This window comes from Bufo bufo, chromosome 3 (genome assembly GCF_905171765.1).
Source record: "Bufo bufo chromosome 3, aBufBuf1.1, whole genome shotgun sequence".
In the NCBI taxonomy this organism is placed as follows: domain Eukaryota; kingdom Metazoa; phylum Chordata; class Amphibia; order Anura; family Bufonidae; genus Bufo; species Bufo bufo.
In genome coordinates, this window is record NC_053391.1 from 47,314,866 (window position 1) to 47,342,193 (window position 27,328).

The following is a 27,328-nucleotide window of genomic DNA, read 5'->3' on the forward strand; positions in this document are numbered from 1 at the left end:
GCGTAAAGGCAGTAAGAACATGTGGCAACACATGAGCGAAAAAAAATAAAAAAAAATCATTGTTTACATGAAGCAAAGAAGGCTATATGAATCTAAGCCTAATAAGCATGTACATAAAAAAAAGAAAGGGAAAAAACAAACATAGGGGAGCACAGAACAGTAGGACACACAAAGAGGAAAGGCATAGGGGAAGGAGAGGGTAGGGGAATGCGGGATTATAGACTGGCATTACGGAACTCATCTGATCCTCGGAAAGTTTCCCAAGGGCCCCAGGTTTGAACGAATCGAGAGGTGTCCTGAGGAGAAACGCAGATGAGATCTTCCATCCGCTGATGTAGGGCAATTTCTTCAAACCATTCCTCCGGGGAGGGAGGCGTAGGTGATTTCCAATGGCGAGGGACGACCGTTTTAGCAGCCTGTAACATATACTTAAGGAGCGAAACCTTAAAAGCAGGGATGGTCAGATCGAAAATAAACAACAAAAGTGCTTCAGGAGCGCTGGCAATGGGTATTCCCGTCACTACCCGCACAATACGGTGCACAAAGTTCCAGTAAGGTCGCAGGATGGTGCAATTCCACTAAATGTGTAGCAAGGTGCCTTCGTCAGTACAGCACCTCCAACAGCGATCCGAAGCAGATGGAAACCATCTGTGGAGCACAGACGGCACTCTGTACCACCTGGAAAGGACTTTATAATTCGTCTCCTGCGCCTTAGTGGAAATTACTGCTTTATGAGAAAGAAGAAAAGCCCGTTTCCATTGAGATGGGGTGAGGTCATTCCCCAGATCACGATTCCAGGCGTGGCAGAAGGAGGGGAGCTGGTCAGAGGTCTGGAGAACAAGCAAGTTGTAAATGGTGGAAATGTCCCTGAAGACAGCAGAGGGGGGCAAGACACAGTTGTTCAAACACCGTAAGGCTCCTGCGTAAAGTGTGGGTGGCACGTATAGAGGAGTAAAAATGTTGGAGTTGTACGTATTCAAAGTTATGCCTGGGGCGTATTAGAGAGGGCTCCATCAATTGATTTAAGTGCTTCAATCCCGCGGTAGTGAGGACATCACAGAACCGAAGTAGCAGTGAGGAAGGGTTTCGAAGATTGTCCTGGGCGAAATGCTGGGTTATCAGTGATCGGCGTGAGAGGGCCAGACGTATCAATGAGGAGTGTACGACGATTAATGGACGCAATTGACGCGAAAGTGTGATTGGCTGTGAAGGACAGTGGGGGGGATTTTAAAACCCGACTTGCCTGCTAACCATGGAAGGACCGTGAGCACGTATGAGGAAGAGGCACGTGCAAAATTGACCCACGTTTTACTGGAATCTGAACGCAACATGTCCAAAAGTCTGGCGTATACCGCGGAGTAGTGATATAGTTTACAATCTGGCAAACCAACACCCCCAAGTTCTTTAGACCGGGTCAGAACCTCCCATTTTATTCGCGGCCTACCAGGGGCCCACACAAAACGCGTGAAACAGCGTCTGAGTTGTGACCAAAAATTGAGCGGTAATCGGATGGGTATGGTTTGCAAGAGGCAAAGCAGCTTGGGCAGTAGGTTCATTTTCAAAATGCTGACCCTGCCGAACCAAGAGAAGTCTCGGCGGTGCCATGCATCTAGGTCTTTCTGGAAGCTTCGTAGAAGTGGGGCAAAGTTCAACTTGAAAAGGGCGGGTAGCTCCGTCGAGATTTTAACCCCAAGATATTTAATCCCCGCCGATGGCCACTTGATGGGAACGTAGATTTAAGCGATGAGACTAGTGTTTGAGGTAAGGATATATTCAGTGCCTCTGATTTGGTCATGTTGATTTTAAAATTTGTCCATTTACCAAAGAGTGCGATCTCTCGCAGAAGGGACGGGAGGGCGATATGGGGGTTAGTGATATATAGCAAGAGGTCATCCGCAAAGGCCGCGCATTTATGTTCCACATCGCCAATCGTGACCCCTGAGATGTCTGGGTTAGCACGGATCGCGGAGAGGAGGTGCTCCATTACTAGAACGTACAGAAGAGGAGACAGGGGACATCCCTGGCGCGTGCCATTGCGGATGAGAAAGGGCACCATTGATTCTAATTCTGGCCGAGGGCTGGTGGTAGAGACTCAGTATTTTTCCCAAGAACCCTTAACTTTTTATAAAGGCTTTCAAATAAAAATCGGAGAATAACACGATACTAAAAATCTAATTTTTGCAAAACAAAAAACATTCATACAAGAGAATACAAAATTAAAAACTTACAATGGCACAGCAAACTCATAGAAGTCCCATATGCTATTAAGAAGTTGTTTTGGCAGATGTCAAAACAATTATAGGGGTTACCCCAGAAAAAGTATTACTATAAAAAGGCATTTCGAATGAAGCATTGCAATAAAACTATTGTTATTTTTTACGTCCATTACAACTTTCTGCCATGGCCAAAATTCGGTTTCACATTCTACTTTATTGAGTGGTGGACTGACATGCTCTGTAGCCTCCCTGCTCCCTCCCCCCCAAAGTGATCTCATAGCGAAGCAACAGACACACATCTTATTCATTCATTCCTACTTCTAAATTTAGAGGGGTATATAGCTACCTCTCTCTAGACAGTGGAGAAGGAAATTGGGGAGGAGGAAGGGGAAATACATGCCATAGTGCTATTAGCAGAATCGGTAGGGCTGTATGCGAGGGACTATTTTTTGATGCAGGGAAGGGCATAGCGAGCTGACTACAATGCGCACAGTGCATTACTCCAGACATTTTATTATTTGTGGGATAGCCCCTTTAAATAGACTGCATCATTACAAAATTACACATTATTTAGATATGGGTTTTATGATTAACTTTAAAATATTTTTTTCTGCGTATTTAAAACAAAAGTTCTTAAAACACTGCAACAGAGCAAGGCTAACACTTCTTTTCCCGTAGCCCACTTTTCAGTTTTACTGTATAAACTAGGACAAGGTCAGCAGAGACATCTCATTGTGATTATATGGTAGGTGATTTAATGACTGCTCTATCTGGAGGCTTAGATTAGTCAGGATCGTTAGGCCTCTTGCACATGGCCGTTGAGGGTCCATTCCATGCATTGGGGGCTGCAATTAGAGGTCCCCAATGCATGGGTAACGTCCGTGCTGCGGCCGGGACGGATCCAGACACATTCAAGTTCTATTTTTTTGCAGTGTGGAGGCATAGACAGAAACACAGAAGCACTCTGTAGTGCTTCCGATCTGCAGCTCCGTGATTGCGGACCTATTCAAGTGAATGGGTCCACATCCGTGATGCAGAGTGCACACTGGCCAGTGCCTGTGTATTGCGGAAACACCGTATGCGGGCCCACAACATTCGTTTGCAAGAGGCCTTACACTGTACACACAGGTAAGGCTATTTTATTCTCTGACATCTGATTTCCATTTATGTACACACAGTGCGATACACCGTCTATACAGACAAGCCAAAAAAGTGTGCACCTCCAGAAATTCTACAAATTTGCCCGAATCAAATAACCAAAAATTTGGATGCAACTGGAATTTTTTTTTTTGGTTACAAAATTCAAGTAGAATTGAAATCGGTTTAGAATCAAACTGCTCATCTCTAATAGCTACGAAATTAAGTGAGACATTACCGGAATGTTCACCCACTTCTTTACTAGGCCAGTTTTTCCGTTTTGGCATGGGGCCTAACTATAAATAAATAAATTTCTGAGTCAGCCTACACGTATTTGTTATTTTTCACGGGACACCTTAAATCTTGTTTGTGCCTTTAGTCAAATTCTGAAACAAGTCCTCCACTAATCCAGATTTAGGCAGATTGTGTATAAATGGAGAAAATGTAAGGCCATTATTACCAACAAAGATCACACCAGAAGTAAGATGTGTAATAGTACGCAAGGTCACAAAGGAACCCAAGGTAAACTTTAAGTAACTAAAGGCCTTTCTCAACACTAGCTAAACTTAAATGTTCATAAGTCCACTGGATCATGCAGCAAGACTTTTAGGACTTGCTTGAAAATCGGATAATTCTTCTTAAAATGTAAATATGCAAACAAAGTATTGATGTAATGCGACCATGTTCAAGAAAGGAATACATATGCACATACTTTTCCTTCGCTATTTTTTTACAGAGAAAAAATTATGTTCCAAAAACTAAGCTGCGGTCATACAACTTACATAGCCTTGGGCCAAAAGAATGCTCATCAACAACTGTTCCTCAAGTTCCCTCTCCATACACACTATGTTGAGAGGTTATGGGTTCTCAATGGGGGAAAAGGAATAAGCAACGGCTTCTTCCTTACCTCTGAAATCTGCTGTTGTATGGAAACTAGGATGCCTCCATACACATTACGGTAAATGCTTGTCCAGTCCTGCCAGAATCAGAACGTTCAGCCAATGTCCATGTAATATGTATTGCCACCTTTACTGCGGATAAGGGCTCACGACCGTACTTTTGGGGCGCAACCGATCCGCATTGTATATGAATTGGTGCGGACCCATTCATTTCAATGGGAACACAAGAGATGTGGACAGCAGAATGTGTGCTGTCCACATTTGCACATCTGTTCCACAGCCCCACAAAATGAATCAAATACGTCCCATTAATGTCCATTTTGCGGACAAGGATGGGACATTTCTATTGAAGTGAAAAAGAAAATGGCAGCATGCACACAACTGGGATCAGTGATTTGCAGAGATCAAAACAGTATGCATAAGCCCTTAGATTACATTTATAAGGAAAATCCCACTTTAGACAACCGGTCTCCCTACTTCATAGAACAATGACAGAAGAATAATCAGAGCCAAACGGCAGATATGGTGTGGTCTCAAAGATGTTGGATTGCAAGGGAAGCAAGTTAAATATACGGAAGAAATTTTAAAAACATGTTTTAAAAACCTTAAACCCGGAGAAAAGCAGTGTTTATGACCAGTGTCCGCTACGAAAACATAAGTTACCCATTGATATTGACAACTTCACTGTTCCACTTCATCTTCTGAGTGACTTGATTTTTCTGTTCTCCAGCTTATTTTGACAGATTGTAATAAACTGTGACATCACTTACATGTAATAAGCCAGTAGTTGGTCAGATAGTGTGTATGCGGTAGCAAATTCTCAAATACTCCTAGAATTCAAAGGCATTCACCTGAATGATCCCATTATGGTTTCTTTAAAAAATAGCCTGAAAGTATGAATTATGTGCAGGGTACATGAGTACCTGACAAGAATGTGCTAGCTTATTACACAGATTTAAAGACGACCTACCAGCAGAGGCATACATAGGAGACGAAGGCCCATGGCAAAGTTTAAAAACTGTCTCTATTATGGTGCAGGTGTTTCAATCCACAGAAGAACATTGTGTTTGCTCCAGTATCAAAGAGGACGGGACCTACAAGGATTAAACCTTTTCCCTAGAAATGGTCTGTCTCTACTGTATGCGCACCCATGCCTACAAAAACTCATCTAATATACATTGAAAAAAAGATTTTATGTCCACTTCTTGGGCTATGTTCACTTGTGCGTTGCAGCCTCATCTATGGATTCTATTATATGTACCAGAACGACAATCTAACAGATTCCTTTGTAAGTCAATTGGGTTCATCATGCTCCTTTTGTGTCCGTCAAGTGATGGATCCATCACATCTTGAATTCCGAATTTCTGCTCCTATGATGGTATTCCGAACACAGATGTGACCGCAACCTAAGTTAAGCCTAATTTAGATACTGATGATTTTGTATTTCTGTATGGTGCAGAAGTCAAGAAGCCCTGGTGCTAATTCAATTTACTAAAATATTTTACTAACAAACTGCTGCTATACAAAACTGGTCAGTAGATACTTTTGTATTTGGTGAACCCACAGAAGGTCTCCATGATAAAAACAAACTGATGTTTATGACCTGTAACTTCAATCAACATCGAGGCAGATCTTCTTTAAATCTGAATAAACAGACTAATAAACATAGCATGACAAGTTCAGAGAGATCCTGAGGGTCATAAAAACTCATTTCATTCAAAACCTAAAATTCATCAGGTTTCACTACAGTTCACTCTATATCCCCCCCATGTCATGCTCACAGTGCATCAGTTTACCCTAGTGGATTCCTTGTACAAAAAGTCTCAAAGTCTCGCTTTACCTGCTCATGCGACATGTTCCTTGATGAACAAAATAGCAGTTTTTCGAGCTACAGAGTCCAATTCATGCAAGTTCTGCTTGCACAGCTAAAGCAGTTGACTAACGTAATCACTGCCATACAGCAGCACTAGGTCTCAGCCTAGCCTAAAAGTATGACATAAATGCAACATGGGTGGATCAATGTTAGTATATCCTTTCAAGTATGGTAATGGATCCCAGAACATGTGAAAAGGGAAGCATTACTTATGTTTAAGATGAAAAACTGATGGAAGGACATATCTTTGTGGAGACAAGTTAATTTTTGACTGAACTTTAAATAAATCTGTAGCAAAAGAAACCATAAAATTTTTTGTAATATCTTATCAGATACATATGTAGTTCTCTTGTTATAAGGCTGAGTTCACATCAGCATTTCCGTTCTCCTACTCAGTTATAGGAACAGGAAAGCGGAAAGGACGGATTCGGCAAAAAACTGAGCTGAACAGAGGCCACAGACTATAATGGGGTCCGTTAGGTTTCCGCCCAGAGGAAGATTTTTGAAGCAGAGATAAAAATCCTGCATGAACTACTTTTGTCCCTGCTCCAAAATCATCTTCTGAGCGTAAACCTAACGGACCCCATTATAGTCTAAGGGGTCCGTAGGCTCCGTTATATGCCGAATGCGTTCCTTCCGTTTTCCTGCTCCTATAACGGAAAGGCTGAACGCTGATGTGAACTCAGCCTAAGAGAACCTCCCTTGCTAAAAAGCTTTTCTCTTTGAAATTCCTCCTCAAACTATACAGGACAGACCACCTCACTGAATAAGATTTCATCATCCCATACAAGCCTATGCAGAGGGGATGAGTGATCAAGATCTGAGTGACTCCATTAGAGACACCACAGAGTGTGCTGCAGCTTATATATCAGCCCAAGTCCATTAATCAAATCTTTACAGGTCAGTACTTCTCTGTAATGTCCTCCATGACCATGAGGCTGCTTCTGAGTGTGTGAGAAAGTTAGGAAGTATGTTCTCCTCTACTTTCTGTGTGCAGTGGATGGGGGTCAGGCAGAACTGCAACCTAAAGATGTAGTATACAGGGGAGAAGACTGATAAAAAAATATACCAGCCACAAGCAATAATGGCCGGAAAGAGTTACATCTCATGTACACACGGCGTTCTATTGATTAATGAAAGGTTAGGTATGCTTTCACATTTCCACCGTGAGATGGGACTGTAGAGTTCTGCAGTAGATACCATTGAAGTGATTTGGAACTATCCAAACTTTACAATTTTACATTTACAAAGCATGTACAGAAAAAAATATCACATACCTATATGGAGAAATAAGTCGGTGTTCTTTTCCTTACTGTCACTATAGAAACTATGGTCTTCAACTACTAATCTGAGTGTACCTAGATGTCAAATTATGGAAAAATTTGGTGCAAATTAGGCTCATCTGGTTTAAGAAAAATCCACAATGATTAGCTCACCAAGGGAGTATGGCTTGCCTGAAAGTGGTGTGGCATAAGATGCACCACTTCGCGATCAAATTGCTCCATAATGGTGGTGTAAAAATTGTGTCGTAAAGCAAGTGATAGTATAACGTTAGACTAAAGTGTCTACTGGCACCAAATTTATCGCTGAAACTGAACCAATGTGATAAATATGGTTAACCCACATTGGTGTTTATGGTGGATTAAGATTACATCTACATAATGTGGAATTTATGCTGTGGATTAGGATACATTCCTGCATTGAAATTTGCAACTAAGGCTACTCTCACACTAGCGTTTTTGCTGGATCCGACAGGGTTCAGCAAAAACACTTCCGTTAATGATAATACAACAATCTGCATCTGTTATGAACGGATCCGGTTGTATTATCTTTAACATAGCCAAGACGGATCAGTCAAACTCCATTGAAAGTCACTGGGGGATGGATCCGTTTTCTATTGTGCTCCGCATTCCAGGACGGAAAGCAAACTGCAGCATGCTGCGGTTTGCTCTCCGGTAGTAGAACAAAGCATTTTGGAGCATTTCGTTCTGTTCAGTTAAGTTTTGTCCCCATTGACAATGAATGGGGACAAAACGGAAGCGTTTTTTCCCGGTATTGAGACCCTATGACGGATCTCAATACCGGAAAATATTAACGCTAGTGTGAAAGTAGCCTAAACGGCAGATGTTTACCTGTGGATTGTGAGTTTCATTTTACCTTATGCATCCTAAAGGGTGAAATCTACAGTAGATAGCCAGTGTAAACTAGCATGCTGCAGATTTATGATCTGCACTGCAAGTCAATTTAAAGGGGTGGCCTATCCACAGGATAAGTCATCACTATTGGATCAATGGGGTAAGGCATCCCACCAATTAGCTGTTGCAAACTATATCTGCAACTACACAGCTCCATTCACTGTGTACTGGAGTGAGCAGTGTGGTTCCAGCACCAACGCAACTGCAGAACAGCGGATTAGATGAGGTGTGGTATTTTGGTCACCTGCCGATCAGATAGTGACGGTCTATGCGGAGGATAGAGCATGACTTGTAAACTCTGGGACAACTCCTTTAAGATGCAGATTTTTTTATTTTTACACAGCATGTGGATGAGATTGAACTCGCTCATGTGTCTCTGGCCATGGTAAGGCTAGTTGCACACAAGCACTAGTCAGATCCAATAGGCTGTTTCAGCAGGGAACATTCTGCACACTATCTGTATCCAGCATTGCCAGAAACTACAGGAATGCCATCCGCCCCCATTAACTATAATTGGACTGGTGGAGACCTGGCCACAAGGTGGCAAATCTGCTGAGAATCGGCAGGACAAATACCGCTGCGTGCAGCCGGATCTCCGCCCGGTCCTCATTATAGAGGATGGAGCTGGACGGCATCCCTGTAGCCTCCGGCAATGCTGAATACATATAGATCTGGTGCTAGTGTCAAACTAGCCTAAGACAGCAAATTGTTTAAAAAAAAAAATTCACATATTACTCCTGGTCCATTATTAGATTTCCATACCAATAGAGACATCTTACTCCTTGTATTATCCCTATTAGACCGCATCCTACTACACAAACGTAGGTCACATATAAAACTAATTTAGGGGCATTTAAACTCATTTAGTCATTACTGCCAAAATCTTGAGGCAGTTTTGAAAAATACATCATTGCTACTTACCAGGGGAGGTGTTCCCCCATCTGCGGTAAGCAGAGTGCATCACTTGACACCACACTCCCATTGTGCAAATCCAACAGCGAATTTCAAATGAGCACTTACTTCTGTTTCTTCATGTAAACTTGACAATCCTCTGACCAACAGTAAAAGTAACCATGGTTTTATCATGGCTAAACTTGCTGCTACTACTTCCCCTTTTCATCATCTTATTAGTCTTTCGCTATACAGTGCGGCCTTGTCTGTGTAATTATATTACTCAACCAGCATACCGTTCTCCTGTGCTGTGTGTGCAGGAGAGTCCAACTGTAGGCAGATTTTGTGTCAAAATTGCTAAATCACTGCACCTCGTCCATTAATACGCTGCTAACAAAAGTACCAATTACAGCAAGATTCAATCCACTACTCATCACTTTTGAATGTTCAAATGTTTTACTTCCTGGGCCCACTATTGAGAAGTTAATCACCACACAAAGTTCTGGCTCAGCCATATTTTATGGAGTCAACCATTCATAATTGAACAGATTCTGAGGTCAGAATTAAAAATAACTTATAAATACAAGTAAACAGGGGATACATTGGTCCCTAGTGTTTGTAGGATTTCCAGCATGTCCCCAAAACAGTCTTGTACAAAACCTGCAGAGAACACAAGGATTAAAGGGTCTTCCATGACTTTAATACTGATGACCTTATCCTTAGGTCACGTGGTCATCATTAAAATCGGACCCCTGCCAATCAGCTGATACTAGAGGATGTAGCACCACATTTATAAATTTTAACTGTAATATGAACCATAATAGTGTCAAATGAAGGAAAGTGCTGGGAAATGTATGTTGTGCATTTTCTACCTTGTGTTCCTTTAAGTCCATCTGATAAAATTATTTTGCTGGGACATCAAACAAGGCAGGCAACAAAAGACAGTCTTAGGTGGTTTCCACCTTACAGAAGCCATGGGGGGAGCGTTTCCAGAAGGAAAAAAACAACTTCTAAGGCTTTCCTCATTTCATGAGGTGGTCACACATGCTCAGTTCCTTCCTTCAACTGCCACCATTTGTTTTGTAAGAAGCTGCGGCAGTTACAGGGAAAGGACACAACCCCTGAGCAGCCAGTCTGAATAGAATCCAGCAGAACAATTGCAGCAATGAATGGGGAGATCTCGGGATCCATTGGAGGTACAGATCTGGTCCTAGCTTTGTTGAATAGATTGTTGTGTACTATATGATGTCCGATTTTCATTTTTTACATCAAGGCATAACTCCTTTAAGTATCGGCCAAAAATGCTTTGCTACCGACTGGTTAAGTAGAAGATACATTTTGGTCTCAAATGTCCATTTTAAATCTTTACACTGGTTTGGCTTTTGAGACCTGTGTGACAGCCTGAAATTAAACCGTTGTGCAGATCTGGTAACTGAAATCAACATCTATACTTTCTTGGTATAAATTGGTTATTTATGAATAGAAGGTGCACAAATGTTCATGTGAATGCAGTGGATTGCACCACCTGTGTAGGAAAATCTTCTAGAAGACATGATTCCAATGTTGTAATGTTTCTGGCGTGTCCATCGCAGTTTGCACCGAGGCAATAGCAAGTTTTCATAACACAGGAGAATGCATATTAAAGAGGTTGTCCAAGCTATAAAAACTCAGAAAACACTTGCAATAGCCTAAAAACAACAAATGAATGTATACTTCGCCATTTTCCCCTCAGATACATCCTACCCTGCGCTTGAGCCCTTGCCACTGCTCTTTCTGGCTGCAGCAGACAAGCCCCATGCACAACTGAGGCCAGAGATTTGCTGCAGTCAAGAATATTGATGTCGACAGCGGAAGGACTGAAGCCCAGTGCTTGAAGAAACAGGGAAGAAAATAAATAAGTGCCCATTCATTTGTTAATTTAAACCATTTACAGATGTTGCCTGAGTTTTTATATAACAAGGACAAACCCTTTAATGGGCAGTCTTTCAGAATACAGAGGTTTTCCAGGACTGCAAAATTAATGACCTATTCTTTCACCCTCTACTAGTGAGCTGCCTGAAGGGGATACTGTACTCCACCTAGCCAAAAAATAGGCCATCAGTTTTGTAGTACAAGAAAACAAGATATTAGTAATCTTACAACATTAAAAAGCACAGAGTAAGTTCTCTATGTAGTGACAAAGGATAGTCTTGGGTAGTCTAAAGTTTACTAAATCAGCAGTGGTGCAACAGGCTCGGTTTTGGATGGATTTCCCCTGTAAGCTAAAGTTGTTCCATGGTTTTAACTAGGGATGAGCGAATCGACTTCGGATGAAACCCCAAAAGTCTATTTGCATAAAAACTTTGTTCTAATACTGTACAGAGCAGGGGCTTCGCACAATAAATTCATAAATTAATTTGTACTGTAAAAAAAACATTTCCCGAAATTGGGTTCGGTTCCAAGGTACCACTTGGAACCGAACCAGAGTTTGGGAAATTAGTTTTCACAGTACAAATTTATGAAGTTACTGCGCGAAGCAATAACTTTGGCTCATCGGAGCCAATACATTCGAATACTGTATGGAGCACCTGCTCCGTAAAGTATTAGAACAAAGTTTTATGCGAATCGACTTAGGATATTTCATCCGAAGTCGATTCACTCATCCCTAGTTTTAAAATTTAAAGTTAACAAAACATTCCACTCCATTAAAAAATTCAGCCCCTAAAAATAAAATCTCAGGAACAGGTGCAGTATTTGCTTCTCTGGATGAACCAAGTACAATAAGGTGTACAGAAGATACTTTATGGAGTGCAACAATTGCTGCCAATGTGGAATTTGTGCCCGACACGTTTGTGAACCAAATTAGTAAATGTCAATCTGCAAGGCTATTTAAAGAGAGTTAAAACAGGTTCTTGAAAATTAATTGCTTACTGTTAGGATAGGCCATCAATATTAGAATATATCTGCCCCTTTGAATGTTAGGTATTTCTAAGACATCTGCCATGTCAGTTCTCATTTTTACTTAGGCGTTGTTTACATTTGAAATGTAGAAGAGAATGCGGCACAGAGAAACGTGAGCCATGTAAATTAGCTTGGAAATCGAAGAGAATTGTTCTCTTTTGTAAATACTTAATATTCTGTACTTAAGTACGTTAACCCTATGAGTGGTGTATTGGTGACCATGAGCGATTGTCATTCAGCTTTTCAAATCTTGATTCAGATATAAGTCTGCTTTGCAGATTAAGTTTGATTTACAAAGCAGTTACATAGTGCTCACCCACCTATGGGTGTCCAACAGAAAATAGTACATAGAACCAATAAATCTATCTGTGCAGAGAAGACAAAGACAGGGGAGGCTGTATACTGTATAATAACTTGACCTAATGCATGTCATTTATTAGTTTATGTTAGGCTGCTTAAAAGGAATCTGTCAGCTCCAAAATACCCTCAAACTAAATTAGATTTTAGTGACGCAGAGTCCGGTTATGTAATTTTTTTTATCTTCATACTCACTTGCAAGCCGAAACTGTGCTCCAATAAACCAGCAGTAAAACGCATTGAGAGGACGCCTCCTTCAGTCCTCTCTATTGTGTGTGGGAGATCGGGAGTCCTCTCAATGCATTTTACTGCTGGTTTGTGGGAGCACAGCGTCGGAATGAAAGTGAGAATGAAGATAAAAATTACATAACTAGATTTGACATCACCATTCTAGTTTGGGGGTGGTGTTTCTGAGCTGACAGATTACCTTTAAAGTGGTTTCCCACTCCAGATACTGATGACCTGTGCCCCCTGATAGGTCATCAAAACCAATCAATCACTTTTTTTTTCAGCCAGACCTGGAAACAAAGAAGTGGACTGAGCAGGAAACAGAAGGTTCCAGCTATTGTGTAGTGGCCATGTCAGGGTACTGCAGCCCAGCTCCAATTCATCTGAATGTAACCTGGAGCCACTCTTCTGCTTCTGGCTCAAGCAAAAAAAACTGCTGACCAATGATATGAGGACAGGTCATCAATATTAAAAGATGCGAACCCCTTTAAAGATAGTGGATGAAATATACTGATTTATGGCCGTTTAAAACTGGTCAAAACTTATTTTATTAAAGTCACCTATTATAATGTGTACGGAATGAGATTTTTGTTTCCAATCGGTCACAACTAAAAATCATTACACAACGCACAGATTTAGAACCAACTTTTATTTAAAAACAAGACATTACATAGTGCAAAATGACATCCTTAGGAGTAATAAAGTGCAATTGTCCCAAGCTATGGCAGATAAAATTGTTGTTTCATTTACAAATAGAGGAAAATTAAGGAAAAAAAGCAATATAGTCAGTTGCTTAGTTATGGTGTGGACAAGGCCCTAATGATTTCAAACCCTGAACCTTACTAGAAAAAACGTTTTAAGATTCCTTAGTGGTTAATGGCTAACTGAAAAGATTATATTTCAAGGACCCTTGATATGCTAAATAATATGGTTCAAATAGCTGAAGCTACTAGACTCCCGTTTCAGGTCTATTAAAACGTAGCGTTTATTTCACTCATTAAAGAGAATATGAATCGGGAGAAAAAAGAAAAACTTTTAAAATTATAGGTGCTGTTTGGACTCAGGCGGCAGAGATTAGGGGTTACTTCACCCATATATCCTGACTCATTTTTATGCGTCCATTTTTCTTTTTATTCACTGTTAACAGCAGTCATTCATATATCTAAATAGATCGCATATTTGAGGACCACCTGTCAAGTCGCTTTTAACTACTCGCTTCCTATATATCATTTATTGCGACTCTCCGCCGCTTGACTGTCAAAGTGTGGTGAGTCTGCAGTCACTCCCCACTAAGACAACTTGTCCAGCATGAACCTAGTCTAAAATCCGAAATACAGCTCCCCCAACATGTTTCACCAGGAAGTGTGGCTTCTTCAGGGGAATGGTAGCTCCCATGGTAGCTCCATCCCCCTGAAGAAGCCACACTTCCTGGTGAAACATGTTGGGGGAGCTGTATTTTGAATTTTAGACTAGGTGCATGCTGGACAAGTTGTCTTAGTGGGGAGTGAGTGCAGACTCACCACACTTTGACAGTCAAGCGGCGGAGAGTCGCGATAAATGATATATAGGAAGCGAGTAGTTAAAAGCAACTTGACAGGTGGTCCTCAAATATGCGATCTATTTAGATATGAATGACTGCTGTTAACAGTGAATAAAAAGAAAAATGGACGCATAAAAATGAGGCAGGATATATGGGTGAAGTAACCCCTAATCTCTGCCGCCTGAGTCCAAACAGCACCTTTAATTTTAAAAGTTTTTCTTTTTTCTCCCGATTCATATCTTTAATGAGTGAAATAAACGCTACGTTTTAATAGACCTGAAACGGGAGTCTAGTAGCTTCGGCTATTTGAACTATATTAACTGAAAAGATGACACAATTGCAAGCTTTCAGGGCCATTTGGGCCTCTTCTTCAGGCATCTTTTAAGACTATCTGAAGATTCACAAAAAAAAATGTATCTTCTATTTACTGGCCAACTGTACAAAACTTTAGAATACATGCAACATATTACTGTACAGCATCCAAAATGAAATGGTGCTGTGGCTGTGCCGCAATGTATGGGTACACTGTGAAGATGTGCTAATGGCAGCTGTGCCTAGAAAGACCAGTGTGAAGTAATAATGGGAAAACAGAATACATCTGAATTATTGGTGAAGGCGCTCCTAGGACATCTAGTAGGACTATAAGAAAGGCCTTAATATAGCACCTCCTGGAAAAGGAAATTACCAGTGCAATATGAAGCCTGTATGTAAAGATTAAAAGGACGATAAAGGATTAAAGCCTAGGTTTTAAACTAATAGTGTCTAGTGAAGCCAACAAGAATGGTTAGCCAGCATCTCCGAAGAATGGACCGACGCCTGAAAAATGCAATGAATTCTGCAGGAACAGAATCTTACCTTTTCACTCAGAAGAATACGGCCTATGTGCTCAACAATGTACAATACTGTTTAATAGTTGATACCTGAAGAGACCAAGGTCTCAGAAGTTCATATATTGTTGATTACTGCTGGCCCCTCAAGTACCCCCTGGTCCAGCATGATTCAGTAGGAGCAGGACCACTGCTATGGAGCTCATGCATCCTCTTCTGAGACAGATAGGAATGGTGTACACCGTTTCCTTGACATTACCTCAAGCTTTCGAGTTGTTATCTCGGGAGGATGTAGTTCACTGCACAGATGCACATTTGAGGTGTTCCACAAATACTGAACGTGTTTGTGTGTGATGGCTATGACTCATACGCATTGAACAAATTGTCTCATTAAAAGATTGTAAAAATCTGTACTTTTTTGTGAATGTGAAAAATAAAAGTTGCAAAATCATAGAATTGGATGTCAGGACTGATAATGGCTCATCTTTTTTTGAAGTAGGCTGAGCTTCAATGAGCTCTACAATCATGACCAGCAACAGAAAATGGTTATTGAAAGCTTAAAGGTTATTTCCATCTGGGATATTGATGGCATATGGCTAGGATTAGGAACGGGTCCCAGAGGTGGGACCTGCACTTATCTCCAAGAAAGGGCCCCTGAAGTGAAAAGAGAGCAGCCACCGTCCATTCACAGCTATGGGTGTTCTGAAAATAGCAGAGTACTGAATGGAGAGGTGGCTCTGTGGGCCTTCTGAAAAGTGCTGAGTGCGCTCACTCGGCTATTTTCAGAGCCCCCAAGGTGATTAATAGAGAACATGCCATGCATGAACGTTGTGTTCTCCTTGACTTTGGGGGACCCCTTCTCTAGATGGGGGTGGGTTCCAGAGGTGGGACCTGCACTTATCTGACATTGATGGCATATCCTAGCAATATGCCACCAAAGTCTCACATGGGCCAACCCCTTTAAATGCTCTCCAAATATGCTATGGATAAAAAGAAGGTTTACCTCCCAATGACTTTGGTGTACAATTTATAAATTAAGTGGAAATCACAGTTTTGTCAACGCATGATTTTTCAGAACATACTTGTGCTATAGTGCGTCTCTGTAAAGCTGGAGACACCTGCCACCTGCATTTATGTGCATCTTCATTAGGTAATAAACTTACAGCATTTCCGTCAGTTGTTGGAGAGCGGTATTACCTGGGGATCAGCTGAAAGCAGGCTATCATTTACATAGCCCCGTATGCTGATTATGAAGCAGCGGACTCTGGGCTGCAGGGAATCTTATTTCCTAATGGGCTTAGTGCTCACTCCAGCTAATACAGTGAGAGATTCTGATTATAAAAGTATATTAAAGTACAGTCCTATATGTAATCCGGTAACAGTCACAGGTAAACCTGCATGCTAAAGCTCTGTTAATACAATGGCTTGCAGAGTGCACGGTGTTCAGGTAGTCCTTGTATTGGGGTATGTAGTGTAAACATTCACATGTAAGCAGTTCCAAGACATAACATTCTGTCCCTGCCCTACTATAAATGCACCTTCTATATAAGCTTTGCCATGAACTTCCAATGATGAAGGTGTATAGACGAAGACTAAACATTTACCATCTACTTGATGCATGCAGGCAATCATTAATAAAAAAAAATAAAGCTAAATCTTCCAGGGTAAAGTTTAAAGGTGTCTTAATATTACAACTCAATCCACATTTATGTATGTGTGTAATCAAAATTATATGGAAATAAGAACAGAGTTTTAAAGGGAGTCTGTCACCTAATCGGAGCAGTTTAGACCACTCAGATCAGGTTATAGACTCCTTTGCCCTCATTCCAGTGTTGCCTTTATTTGTTGTCCCTTGCAGAGATCTTCCAAAAAAGACTTTTAAAACCTATGCTAATGAGGTTCGGCAAGTGGCCAGGTGCGGCGTTACTGCAGCAAGTGCCCATGACCCTTGGCAATGTGTCCAGAAAACTACACCTCTTTCATCCCTCTGGCCCGCCCTCGTTTCCTATTACCTCCTCCTCTCCCTCAGAAATCTCGCGCCTGTGCCGCTCCACACCTGCCCCGCACCTGCGCAATGCTGTGCCCATTATGGGCGAAGGAGCAGAGAGTTGCACTGTGCATGAGCCAATCCGCCCCTTCTTTGGCTTCACTACAGCCCTCTGCTGCAGCTGGTTACTTACGCCGGCTGTATTTCGAGGTACGGACCGGCGCATGCACAGTGCAACTCCCTATACCTCTGCCCATAATGGACACAGCAGTGCGTAGGTGCAGGGCAAGTGTAGAGCGGCACAGGCACGAGATTTGTGAGAGAGGAAGTAATAATAGGAAACGAGAGGGCCAGAGGGGCAAAAGATGTGGTTTTCTGGGCACATCTCCAAGGGCATGGGTATTTACTGCAGTAACACAGCCCCTGGGCACTTGCCAAACCTCATTAGCATAAGTTGTAAAAGTCTTTTTTGAAAGATCTCGGCGAGGGACATAACCAATAAAGGCAACATTGGAATGAGGGCAAAGGAGTCTATAACCTGATCTGAGCGGTCTAAAACGCTCAGATTAGGTGACAGACTCCCTTTAAGTACACACTCACCCATAATCTGCCAATTGTGATGTTCACAGAGAAATGTGCCTACCCATTCAGGCATCCTTAAAGGGGTATTTCAATTACATTACGTTATGTCCTATTCAAAGAATAGGGGGCCAGTCTCACATGCACATGGCTGCTCCAAACATTTCTAGTACCAGAGATAGTGCTCAGCTATGTCCAGAATTACCATAGAAATGAAGGCCTGACAGGTCGCTCCATTCATTTCAGGGGGCTGCAGTGGCTATGGGGACACCGTTCTTGTGATGGTGGGGGCCCAGGGGTAGGAACTCCCACCAATCTAATAGTTCTCCCCTATCCTGTGAATAGGGGATAGCTAAATGTAACTGGAATACCCCTTCAAAGGGGTTATGTCAGTAATCAAGTTGAAATAAAAAAAATCTCTAAAGGCTATTAACCGTTTCCACCCCATAAACACAAATTTTTAATATTTTCTTCTGTGTGCTCACATACAAATGCTAATCTGTGCTATTAGCAGAATGCTGTGCAATGTTGTAAAACCCATCTCTGTTTATGCCTACTAAACCCCTTGCATGTACTTTGTCTTTATGCCTCCTGGGCCACATCACCAACAGTCTCCTTCCCCCTCTGGCAGCCATATAGTCCCCAGTAAGTTTTCCTGCTAATAGGTAATTATTGGATGATGAAGTTTGCAGCAGTAAAAAAATAAAATAGAAACATAGTACCTGCTTGCTCATGAGTTAATCCTCAGGTTTTCTTCTCAGTTTTGCTGCATATTGCTGTGCTACCGCAAAGCTCTACCCCTTCCCTGACAAGCAGGGTAAACGCGTTGTATAGGTTGCTGTTCAGTGAACAAAAGGATCCCTACGCTGAGAATAGGAATCATGATCCGGCAGTCGGGAGTGTGAAAGAGCATGTGGGTCCACCATCAGCTCAGTAGGTGGACATGGACATTAAATAAACATTTGAAAACCAGGCAGTACCATACTATGTAAATGTAGGGTACTATGTAAATGTAAAGTACTATGTAAATGTAGGGTACTATGTAAATGTAGGGTACTATGTAAATGTAGGGTACTATGTAAATGTAGGGTACTATGTAAATGTAATATTATTTAATGCATGTAAATGGTAAATATTTAAATTTTTCATGACGTCTGCAATAAATATGTTCACCCCCTTAAATCGAGGCATATATTTAACACACAAGTTGTTTATCATATAAAATGGTCATGGCTCATATGGGTTAAGTACACTTAGGAAGTTTAGAAAGTTGCTGCTTAATTTTGCACTAACCATATAAAAAAAAATAAAAAAATAAAAATAAATATAATACAAAAAGTAGCTCATCTCATCTACAGGCTCACAGACTTTGGTATATTTTGACATAAATGACGTAACAGCTAGCACTAAAGCTTCATGTGTAAACACTAAGGAAACAGTGCATGGTGCTTTTTGTTGGAAGGTTTTTTGGCGAAATACAGGCAGAATACTGCTCACCAAATGGTTACTGCACTTAATGGAAGGCTAATACAGGATCCCACGAAAAAGTAGCCACCCCCAATATCTCCAAATGAAACTGCTTAATGATAAATCCGTCTTAGCTGCTCATACCAACCAGAGATCAGCTTTCAGTTCGTACTCGGCTCTGAAAAAATGGAAACTGAGCTCTGATTGGTTGCTATGAACAACAAGAGATTTACTATTAGGCAGTTTGATTTGGAGATATTGGAGACAGGCTACTTTTTCGCGGGCACACCCTTTACTTATCCTGTCAAGCACCAAAATCTGCAATGGCTTTCGCTCACAGCAGCTCTATGGCAGACTGCTGCAATATGTCCCCCACAGGAGGAACTGTGCTTCCCAGGTCTATGTATCTGTTTCTCTGTGGAAGTGGATAACCTTTTGGAGGAGTGGTGCATTCTTAAGCCAATCCAAAAAGACCCCGATCCCAGTGTTCAGCATAGACAAATTTATGAAGTGTCTCACGCCCCAACCCCCGAGAAAGTATATCCTTCTACTAGCAAGTACATATCAATTCAGCAAAACAAATCTTCCTAAGACAGAACTTGAACATAATGAACCTTACTAAATATGAAACTGTTACACCATCTAATACACATTCTGCTCAGACAGAATTTGCTCAGTACCACTACGTTTATCAAAAGTATGTCACTACGGAGCTCACGTCAGCTCCAAATGTAAATGGAAAAATCCTTAAACACACTATATGAAGAGAAGAACTGCATGAACAGACAATCTACATGCTATGGGGAGGTGGCTATCAACCTGATACAAATCATTCTTACTTAAAGCACATTATAAAACAAATGACCACTTATAACACCAATAGACTTAAAGCAGTTTAAGAAAGACTTACCATGATGTGGGTTCATTGGCCCAGGAACATTATTTGGCCCTCCTTGTGGAGGTGGCCCAAATCCTTTTCCATCATCATCAGAGTCAATATTTTCTCTTCCAGAACCAAGAGACAAAGTATTTCCTTGTGACACATCGGGGTCATTTGTTGAAGCACAAGCACCTGCTGCAGCTAAGAAACCAAATGTTATCCACAAAGCTCCAAGTATAAATGTAACCCTCAAAAGGAGAGCAACTGTAAAAAAATCATTAATTCAGTTTAAAGGGACACTGACAGGCCCTATAAACATATTTAGTTATTCCTATGCAGTCATAGATCTATTAAAGTGTATTCCAACGATATAAGAGAACCCCCTGTCCGCATTGTAAACCATGTAAAAACAACTTTATATTGATCTGTCAATCACATTTCTTTATGCCCAAGGGGCGTTTTTTCTCCTACCTTCGTGCCCAGCCGCGCCTCAACTGTCGATTCCTAGCGCCGCCCAGCTCATTATTATTCACTGCGCTGGGCGGCTCTTGCATTCCCCGATCCTGTCAGTTGCCGCGCATGTGCCGGCACCCTCCCAAGCCTGTAATTGAATCCAGCGCTCTTCTCTCGGGCGCTGGATTCAATTACAGGCTTGGGAGGGTGCCGGCGCATGCGCATATGGTCCGATTGAGGCCGATGCCCATAAGTATCTATCGGGCATGCGCGGCAACTGACAGGATCGGGGAATGTAAGAGCCGCCCAGCGCAGTGAATAATAATGAGCTGGGCGGCGCTAGGAAGCGACAGTTGAGGCGCGGCTGGGCACGAAGGTAGGAGAAAAAACGCCCCTTGGGCATAAAGAAATGTGATTGACAGATCAATATAAAGTTGTTTTTACATGGTTTACAATGCGGACAGGGGGCACTCCTATTATATCATTGGAATACACTTTAATAGATCTATGACTGCATAGGAATAACTAAATATGTTTATAGGGCCTGTCAGTGTCCCTTTAAGCTCATACCAAGTCCCTTATTCTAGTTTAGCCGAGGGGTTTGTACTTAATACGGATACTAGCCACAAGCATGCTGCAACTTATTTGTACAAATGTCTATTCTTGTCCAAAAAACAGACAATAGGACATGATCTATAATTTGCAGAACAGCCGCACAGATGCAGACAGAACATGGATGACATCCGTGTGCCATCTGCAAAAAATACATATTGGACATGGATCGAAAATATGGTGTGCATAATTGCCTAATGCTGTTTCTAGATGTGTCTGGACTAGGGATCGACCGATATTGATTTTTTTAGGGCCGATACTGATAATTTGTGAACTTTCAGGCAGATAGCCGATAATTTATACCGATATTCTGGGAATTTTCACTTTTGGAAAAAAAAAATCCTACACAAATCTGCAGAAAATTTATGTTTTTTTGTTGTTTGTTCACGTGTATTTTTTATTTTTTTTGTAAATCTTTCTTTCATTTATACTTAATATTTTGGTGTGTTTATTTTTTTTACTAACTATTAGCCTCCTTAGGGACTAGAACCCTTGTCCTATTCACCCTGATAGCTCTCTATCAGGGTGAATAGGAGCTCACACTGTCCCTGCTGCTCTGAGCTTTGTGCACACAGCAGCATGGAGCTTACCATGGCAGCCAGGGCTTCAGTAGCGTCCTGGCTGCCATGGTAACCGATCTGAGCCCCAGGATTACACTGCTGGGGCTCCGATCGGAGAAGGAGGGGAGAGGGGACCCTGTGGCCACTGCCACCAATGATTAATACTGGGGGGGGGGGGGGGGGGCGCCATAATGAACATAAATCTCTCATTAATTCATATACAGGAGGCGGGAGCTGGCTGCAGAATCACATAGCCGGCTCCCGACCACTATGAGCGGTAGCTGCGATCCGCGGCACCTGAGCGGTTAACTACTGCGGATAGCAGCTACCGCTCATAGAAGTCGGGAGCCGGCTATGTGATTCTGCAGCCAGCCCCCGCCTCTTGTATATGAATTAATGAGAGATTTCTCTTCATTGGTGGCGCAGCGGCCATAGCCCCGCCCCTTCTCTTGTCCTTCCTCCCACTGGCTGCAGCAGCAGCAGCACAGGGGGAGGAGACACTGCTTCCTTCTCCCCTGTGCTGCTGAGGGAACACGGAGAGCGCTGACAGCAGCGCGATCTGTGTTCCCAATACGTTATCGAAATATCTGCAAAATAGATGCCGGTCGATCCCTAGTCTGGACACTCACTGCGAACATATGCATGCTTGACTTAGTGTGCAACTGCATGGGGTCAGGTGGAATCACTCTTGGCCAAACAAGCTAAGGTTTAAAGATCACCCACGCCCAGAATACAGGGTAACTAAATATTTGTTGGAAAAGGAAAATAACTGGCAAAAGAGCTGCTCAGAACACGCTCCCCTTTTCGGCTTTCATCAGCTCTGCTTTTCGAGTGTGTGGCGTACAGATAACATATACTTTCAGAGTAGTCAAGAGTGCTCTGAGCAGTGCTTCTGCTCCTTTGTTTTCTCAAAAAAAGATTTAGTCACCCTTTAAAAGGTGTAAAGGCTGACCATATGCAGATTAATGTTGGTGGATCCTTCTGACAAATAAAATCTGCCGTCGGTGTAATGTATATTGGAGCCTCCTGTAGCCGAAGAAAAGAGGATTTCACATGTTGGATTTCAACAAGCCCCTTGATCTGCAGCTTGTCAACGCTTTGGACTAAAGAAGCATGCTTTCCATGCTAGAGTCTGTATTCATTTTATACAGTGCTTTATACAGGAGATCAGTGTCTCAATGCTATCAAATTTATCAGAATTGCGCCTATAACTGTTCATCTGCCATTCTTATCAAATACAAATAAGAAACATGACTTATGTGACTGGTTTAAAGAGGACCTTTCATGGGTCCAGACATTATGAAATAGGTAGGGGGTTGTGTAGGGCATAATTCATGGATGCAACATTGCTTACTAGTGTGTCTGGGCGCCTCCCCGCTGTGGCCCCCATTCACTTTGCCTGCCTGATATACTAATGAATATAATTGGTATAGGGAGGAGGAGACTGCCCTGTTTCTCGATGGGAGTCTCCTTCTCCCTGGATGTAGCTCAGTCCAATCACAGCGGAAAGAGTCACAGCCAGGGAGAAATTCGCTCATCTCTATTCATAATGTCTGGACCCATGAAAGGTCCTCTTTAAACGCTGCCTGCCACAATCACTAGAGCGCAGGAGGCTCCTATAAACAGTTTGCACTGGCAGCAGGTGCTGCTCTGGTCTCCTCTATAAAGCAATTTATAAAATACATTTCTAAACCCTTCTCTTTCTAGAGGGACAGACTTATGGTTCATTTATAATCTATTAATCACCCAACAAATTCTATGAACATTAGAAAAAATATAAAATATAAACCCTGATGTTCCAAAAAGGAAGGTCACTTACAAGTTGGTATGCCTAATCCAGACATGGGTGGAGGAAGAGATACAGGAGGAGTCATAGGAGGAGTCATGGGAGGGGGCATCCCCGGAGGAGGTAAAAACCCTAAAGGGCAGAATACAACATTAGAAAAATGGCTTAAGAGATAAAAATGGTTGTTCATATAACAATCCTTGTCTGCGATTTTATTTTCCTACATACAAAATACAACAGCACTACACAATATATAATACATCTCTAAGGCTACTTTCACACAAGCGTTGTTTTAATCCGGCGTTCAATTCAGACACCGGAACTGCCCGCCGGATGCGGAAAAACGTGTGAAAACGGATTACATTTGAATCCTGATCAGGAGTTTGATCACAATGAAAAAATGCATTGGAAAAAACGGATCCGCCATTTATGGACTAACTTTTTTTTCACATTTTTCGGGTTTAACATGCAAAAGCCGGATCCGGTTTGACTAAACACACAGCGCCAGATCCGGCGTTAATGCAAGTCAATGGGAAAAAGACCGGATCCGGCGTTCAGTCAAAGTGTTCAGGATTTTTGGCCGGAGGTAAAAATACAGCATGCTACGTTTTTCTGAAAAGCCTGATCAGTCAAAAAGACTGAAGTGAAGACATCCTGATGCATCCTGAAGGACGGACTCTCCATTCAGAATGCATGGGGATAAAACTGATCAGTTCTTTTCCGGATTTGAGCCCCTAGGACGGAACTCAGCGCCGGAAAAGAAAAACGCTAGTGTGAAAGTACCCTAAAACATACCCATCCCACCAGCGATCAGCTGTTTGAAGAGGCTAGCACTGTTTCCTCTTCATTACACTGCCCGTTGTCTCGAAAGTGCCGAGTAATTACAAGTACTCGCTCAATTCACTTGAAGCACTTGTAATTACACTACACAGCCACTGCAAGGGAGAGCCGCCTCCACCTTAGGCCTCCTGCACACGACCGTTTTTCCCCCCGTTCACTGTCCGTTTTTTTGCGTTCCGTATACGGTACCATTCATTTCAATGGTTCCGCCAAAAAAACGGAATGTACTCAGTATGCATTCCGTTTCCCCGTTCCAAGATAGAACATGTCCTATTATTGCCCGCAAATCACGTTCCGTGGCTCCATTCAAGTCAATGGGTCGGCAAAAAACGGAACACATACGGAAATGTATCCGTATGTCTTCCGTTTCCGTTCTTTGCGGAACCATCTATTGAAAATGTTATACCCTGCCCAATTTTATCTATGTAATTACTGTATATGCCATACGGAAAAACGGAACAGAAACAAAAAACGGAACGGATCCGTGAAAAACGGACCGCAAAACACTGAAAAAGCCATACGGTCGTGTGCAGGAGGCCTTAAACAGCTGACTAGTAGGGGTGGTGGGTGTCAGACCTCAAACAGATAGACGACCTATACCCCAGCACAACTTCTTTAAGGCTCCATTCACAATTCACACGTCCGCAATTCCGTTCTGCATTTTGTGGAACGGAATTGCGGACCCATTAATTTCTATGGGGCCGAACGATGTGCTACCCGGATACGGAATTGCGGACCCGCACTTCCAGATCCGCAATCCCGTTCCCGAAAAAAATAGAACATGTCCTATTCTTGTCCGCAATTGTGGACAAGAATAGGCATTTTCTATTAAGTGCCGGCGATGTGTGGTCCGCAAAATGCGGAACGCACATTGCCGGTGTCCGTGTTTTGCGGATCCACAAAACACAGGTGTGTATGGACCCTAAAGGGAATGTGTCAGCAAAAAAATTACCTATTGTTAACATCATATTAAACATTTTAAATAATTTTTTGTGATTATTTTTTCATTTTCTATGTCCATATCAATTAAAAATAATCTTGCCGTTTCTGGACGCTAAACCTAATAGGTGCCACTCCTTGGTCTGTACAGAAAATTTCAGTTCACTGCAGTTATGTGCTTATCATACAGTCAGGATTAGAATGATAGGTATCACCTCTGTATAGATAGCACAGGTTCCACCATTCACAGTAGGTGATAGAGCAGCTAATCTACTCCCTTCTGTCCTCTGCACAGGTCACAGAGCATGTCTAGAAAACTCTCCCATAGAAGTCAATTAGGCCCCCTCCTGTCTACAGTGTCTGTAGCCCATGGTGTCTGCAGTAAAGCATTTCTATAAATGCTGTAAACAGAACAGGCAAGATGGCATAGCCAAATTCAGGAAATAGAATTTAAAAAAAAATCTGCAATCAGAGAACAGATTAGAAAAAAAAGGATATATTTCATAATCTGGTTTTAACTGGCAAACTTTTTTCTGAAAAAGCACATATTTTGTTTTTCTGTTACAACCATATCCAAACCAATACCCAAAAGACATGTAAGTAGGGTTTCCCGGTATATACACTTTGTTCATCTCCCTTATATAATCTTGCACCAACATTTTCTAATCTGAGGCCAAGCCACACTGGCCACAAATGCTTTTAATACGGGGGGGGGGGGGGGGGGGGGGGGGGGTCTGCGCCCTGCTGCCTGGCAGCACCCGATCAGGGGGCTGAGATCCGCACAATTAACCCCCTCAGGTGCAGCACCTGAGGGGTTAATTGTGCGGATCACAGCCCCCTGTAAGAGATCGGGTGCTGCCAGGCAGCAGTTATGTACACAGTTCTTAGTATATTCTAACTTGAAGCGTCCCCATCACTATGGGAAAGCCTCTCTGTTAGAATATACTGTTGGATCTGAGTTTTCACGATCTAACTCAAATCCGATGGTATATTCTAACAGAGGCGTTCCCATGGTGATGGGGACGCTTCAAGTTAAAATATACCATCGGAATGGAGAAAACTGATAGGATGGTTTATTAATAGGGACTCCTGACTTTACATTAAAGTCAATGGGGGACGGATCCGTTTGCAATTGCACCATATTGTGAAGATGAGATTTGCTTAAAGGGGTTGCGCCAAGTTTTTAAGTTATACCCCATCCACAAGATAGGGGATAACTAGCATTACTTGAATGGGGTTCCTTTCCCCTATTCTGGTGGAGTAATAGTTTGTACATGCGCACTGCCGCTCCACTTATTCTCTCTGGGAGATGCGGAGACAGCAAAGTACACCAGTGGCGTTCTCTGGAGCCCCCAGAGAGAATGAATGGAGCAGCAGTGCACATGCATGATCTACCACTCCACCACAATCAGCTAGTTATCACCGATGCCACACATAGGGGATAATTTAAATTTGGCACAACCCCTATAATAAAATTAAGCTACTAAAAATCCCTAAATATTACTTTATTATGAACAGATTCCCAAATAACATATGTTCTTCTCTGGGGGGCAAGCATCAGGGGAAATAAAGTCCTAACACCACAGCTGGACAGGTTACTTCAAAGCAGTCAGCTCAAGAGCTGCTTCAGTTCTTCTCTCTACTCTTGCGGTCATGAACTACGATATTACATACAGCCGATATCATGTGTGCATTGACAAAGCAACGTGAAAGTACAGAGAGGACAGGTGGAGGATGTGGCTGATGAGTAGCAGCGCTTGTATACCCTCTGCTACATTACCACATCCACACAGCAGTCTGTCTTGTCCATCCTTTCTGTATTTTCACTTCTCTCCATTACTACAGATGTTATTTTATGTATGTAAAATTGTAATCCACAATAGAAAGAGTAGTGGGGAGAGGTGGCTCTTTAGCTCACTGCTTTGAAGTAACCTGTCCAGCTGTGTTATTAGGACGGGTTTTGGGTGTGCTAATAGAGCAGTGGCCATTTTATTTCCCCTGACGCTTGTCCACTGGAGAAAACCAGCCATGATAAATAACATTTATTTGAGAATATGCTTACAATAAAGTAGTAATATATTAATTCCCAGAGAACCCCTTTATGTACACCAAAACCCAGCAA

At 42.1% G+C, this 27,328-nt stretch overlaps 1 protein-coding gene across 2 annotated transcripts in view; it reads right to left on the bottom strand.

Moving 5' to 3' along the window:
• SCAF4 (SR-related CTD associated factor 4) overlaps positions 1-27,328 on the bottom strand; it is a 110,993-nt gene that overhangs the window by 24,103 nt on the left and 59,562 nt on the right. For both annotated transcript variants that reach the window (XM_040423188.1, XM_040423187.1), the window contains exons 18-19: positions 23,461-23,559; positions 20,047-20,217 (exon numbers count right to left, since the gene is read on the bottom strand). In XM_040423188.1, coding sequence (XP_040279122.1) covers positions 20,047-20,217; positions 23,461-23,559 — 270 coding nt within the window. The remainder of the gene's footprint in view (positions 1-20,046; positions 20,218-23,460; positions 23,560-27,328) is intronic.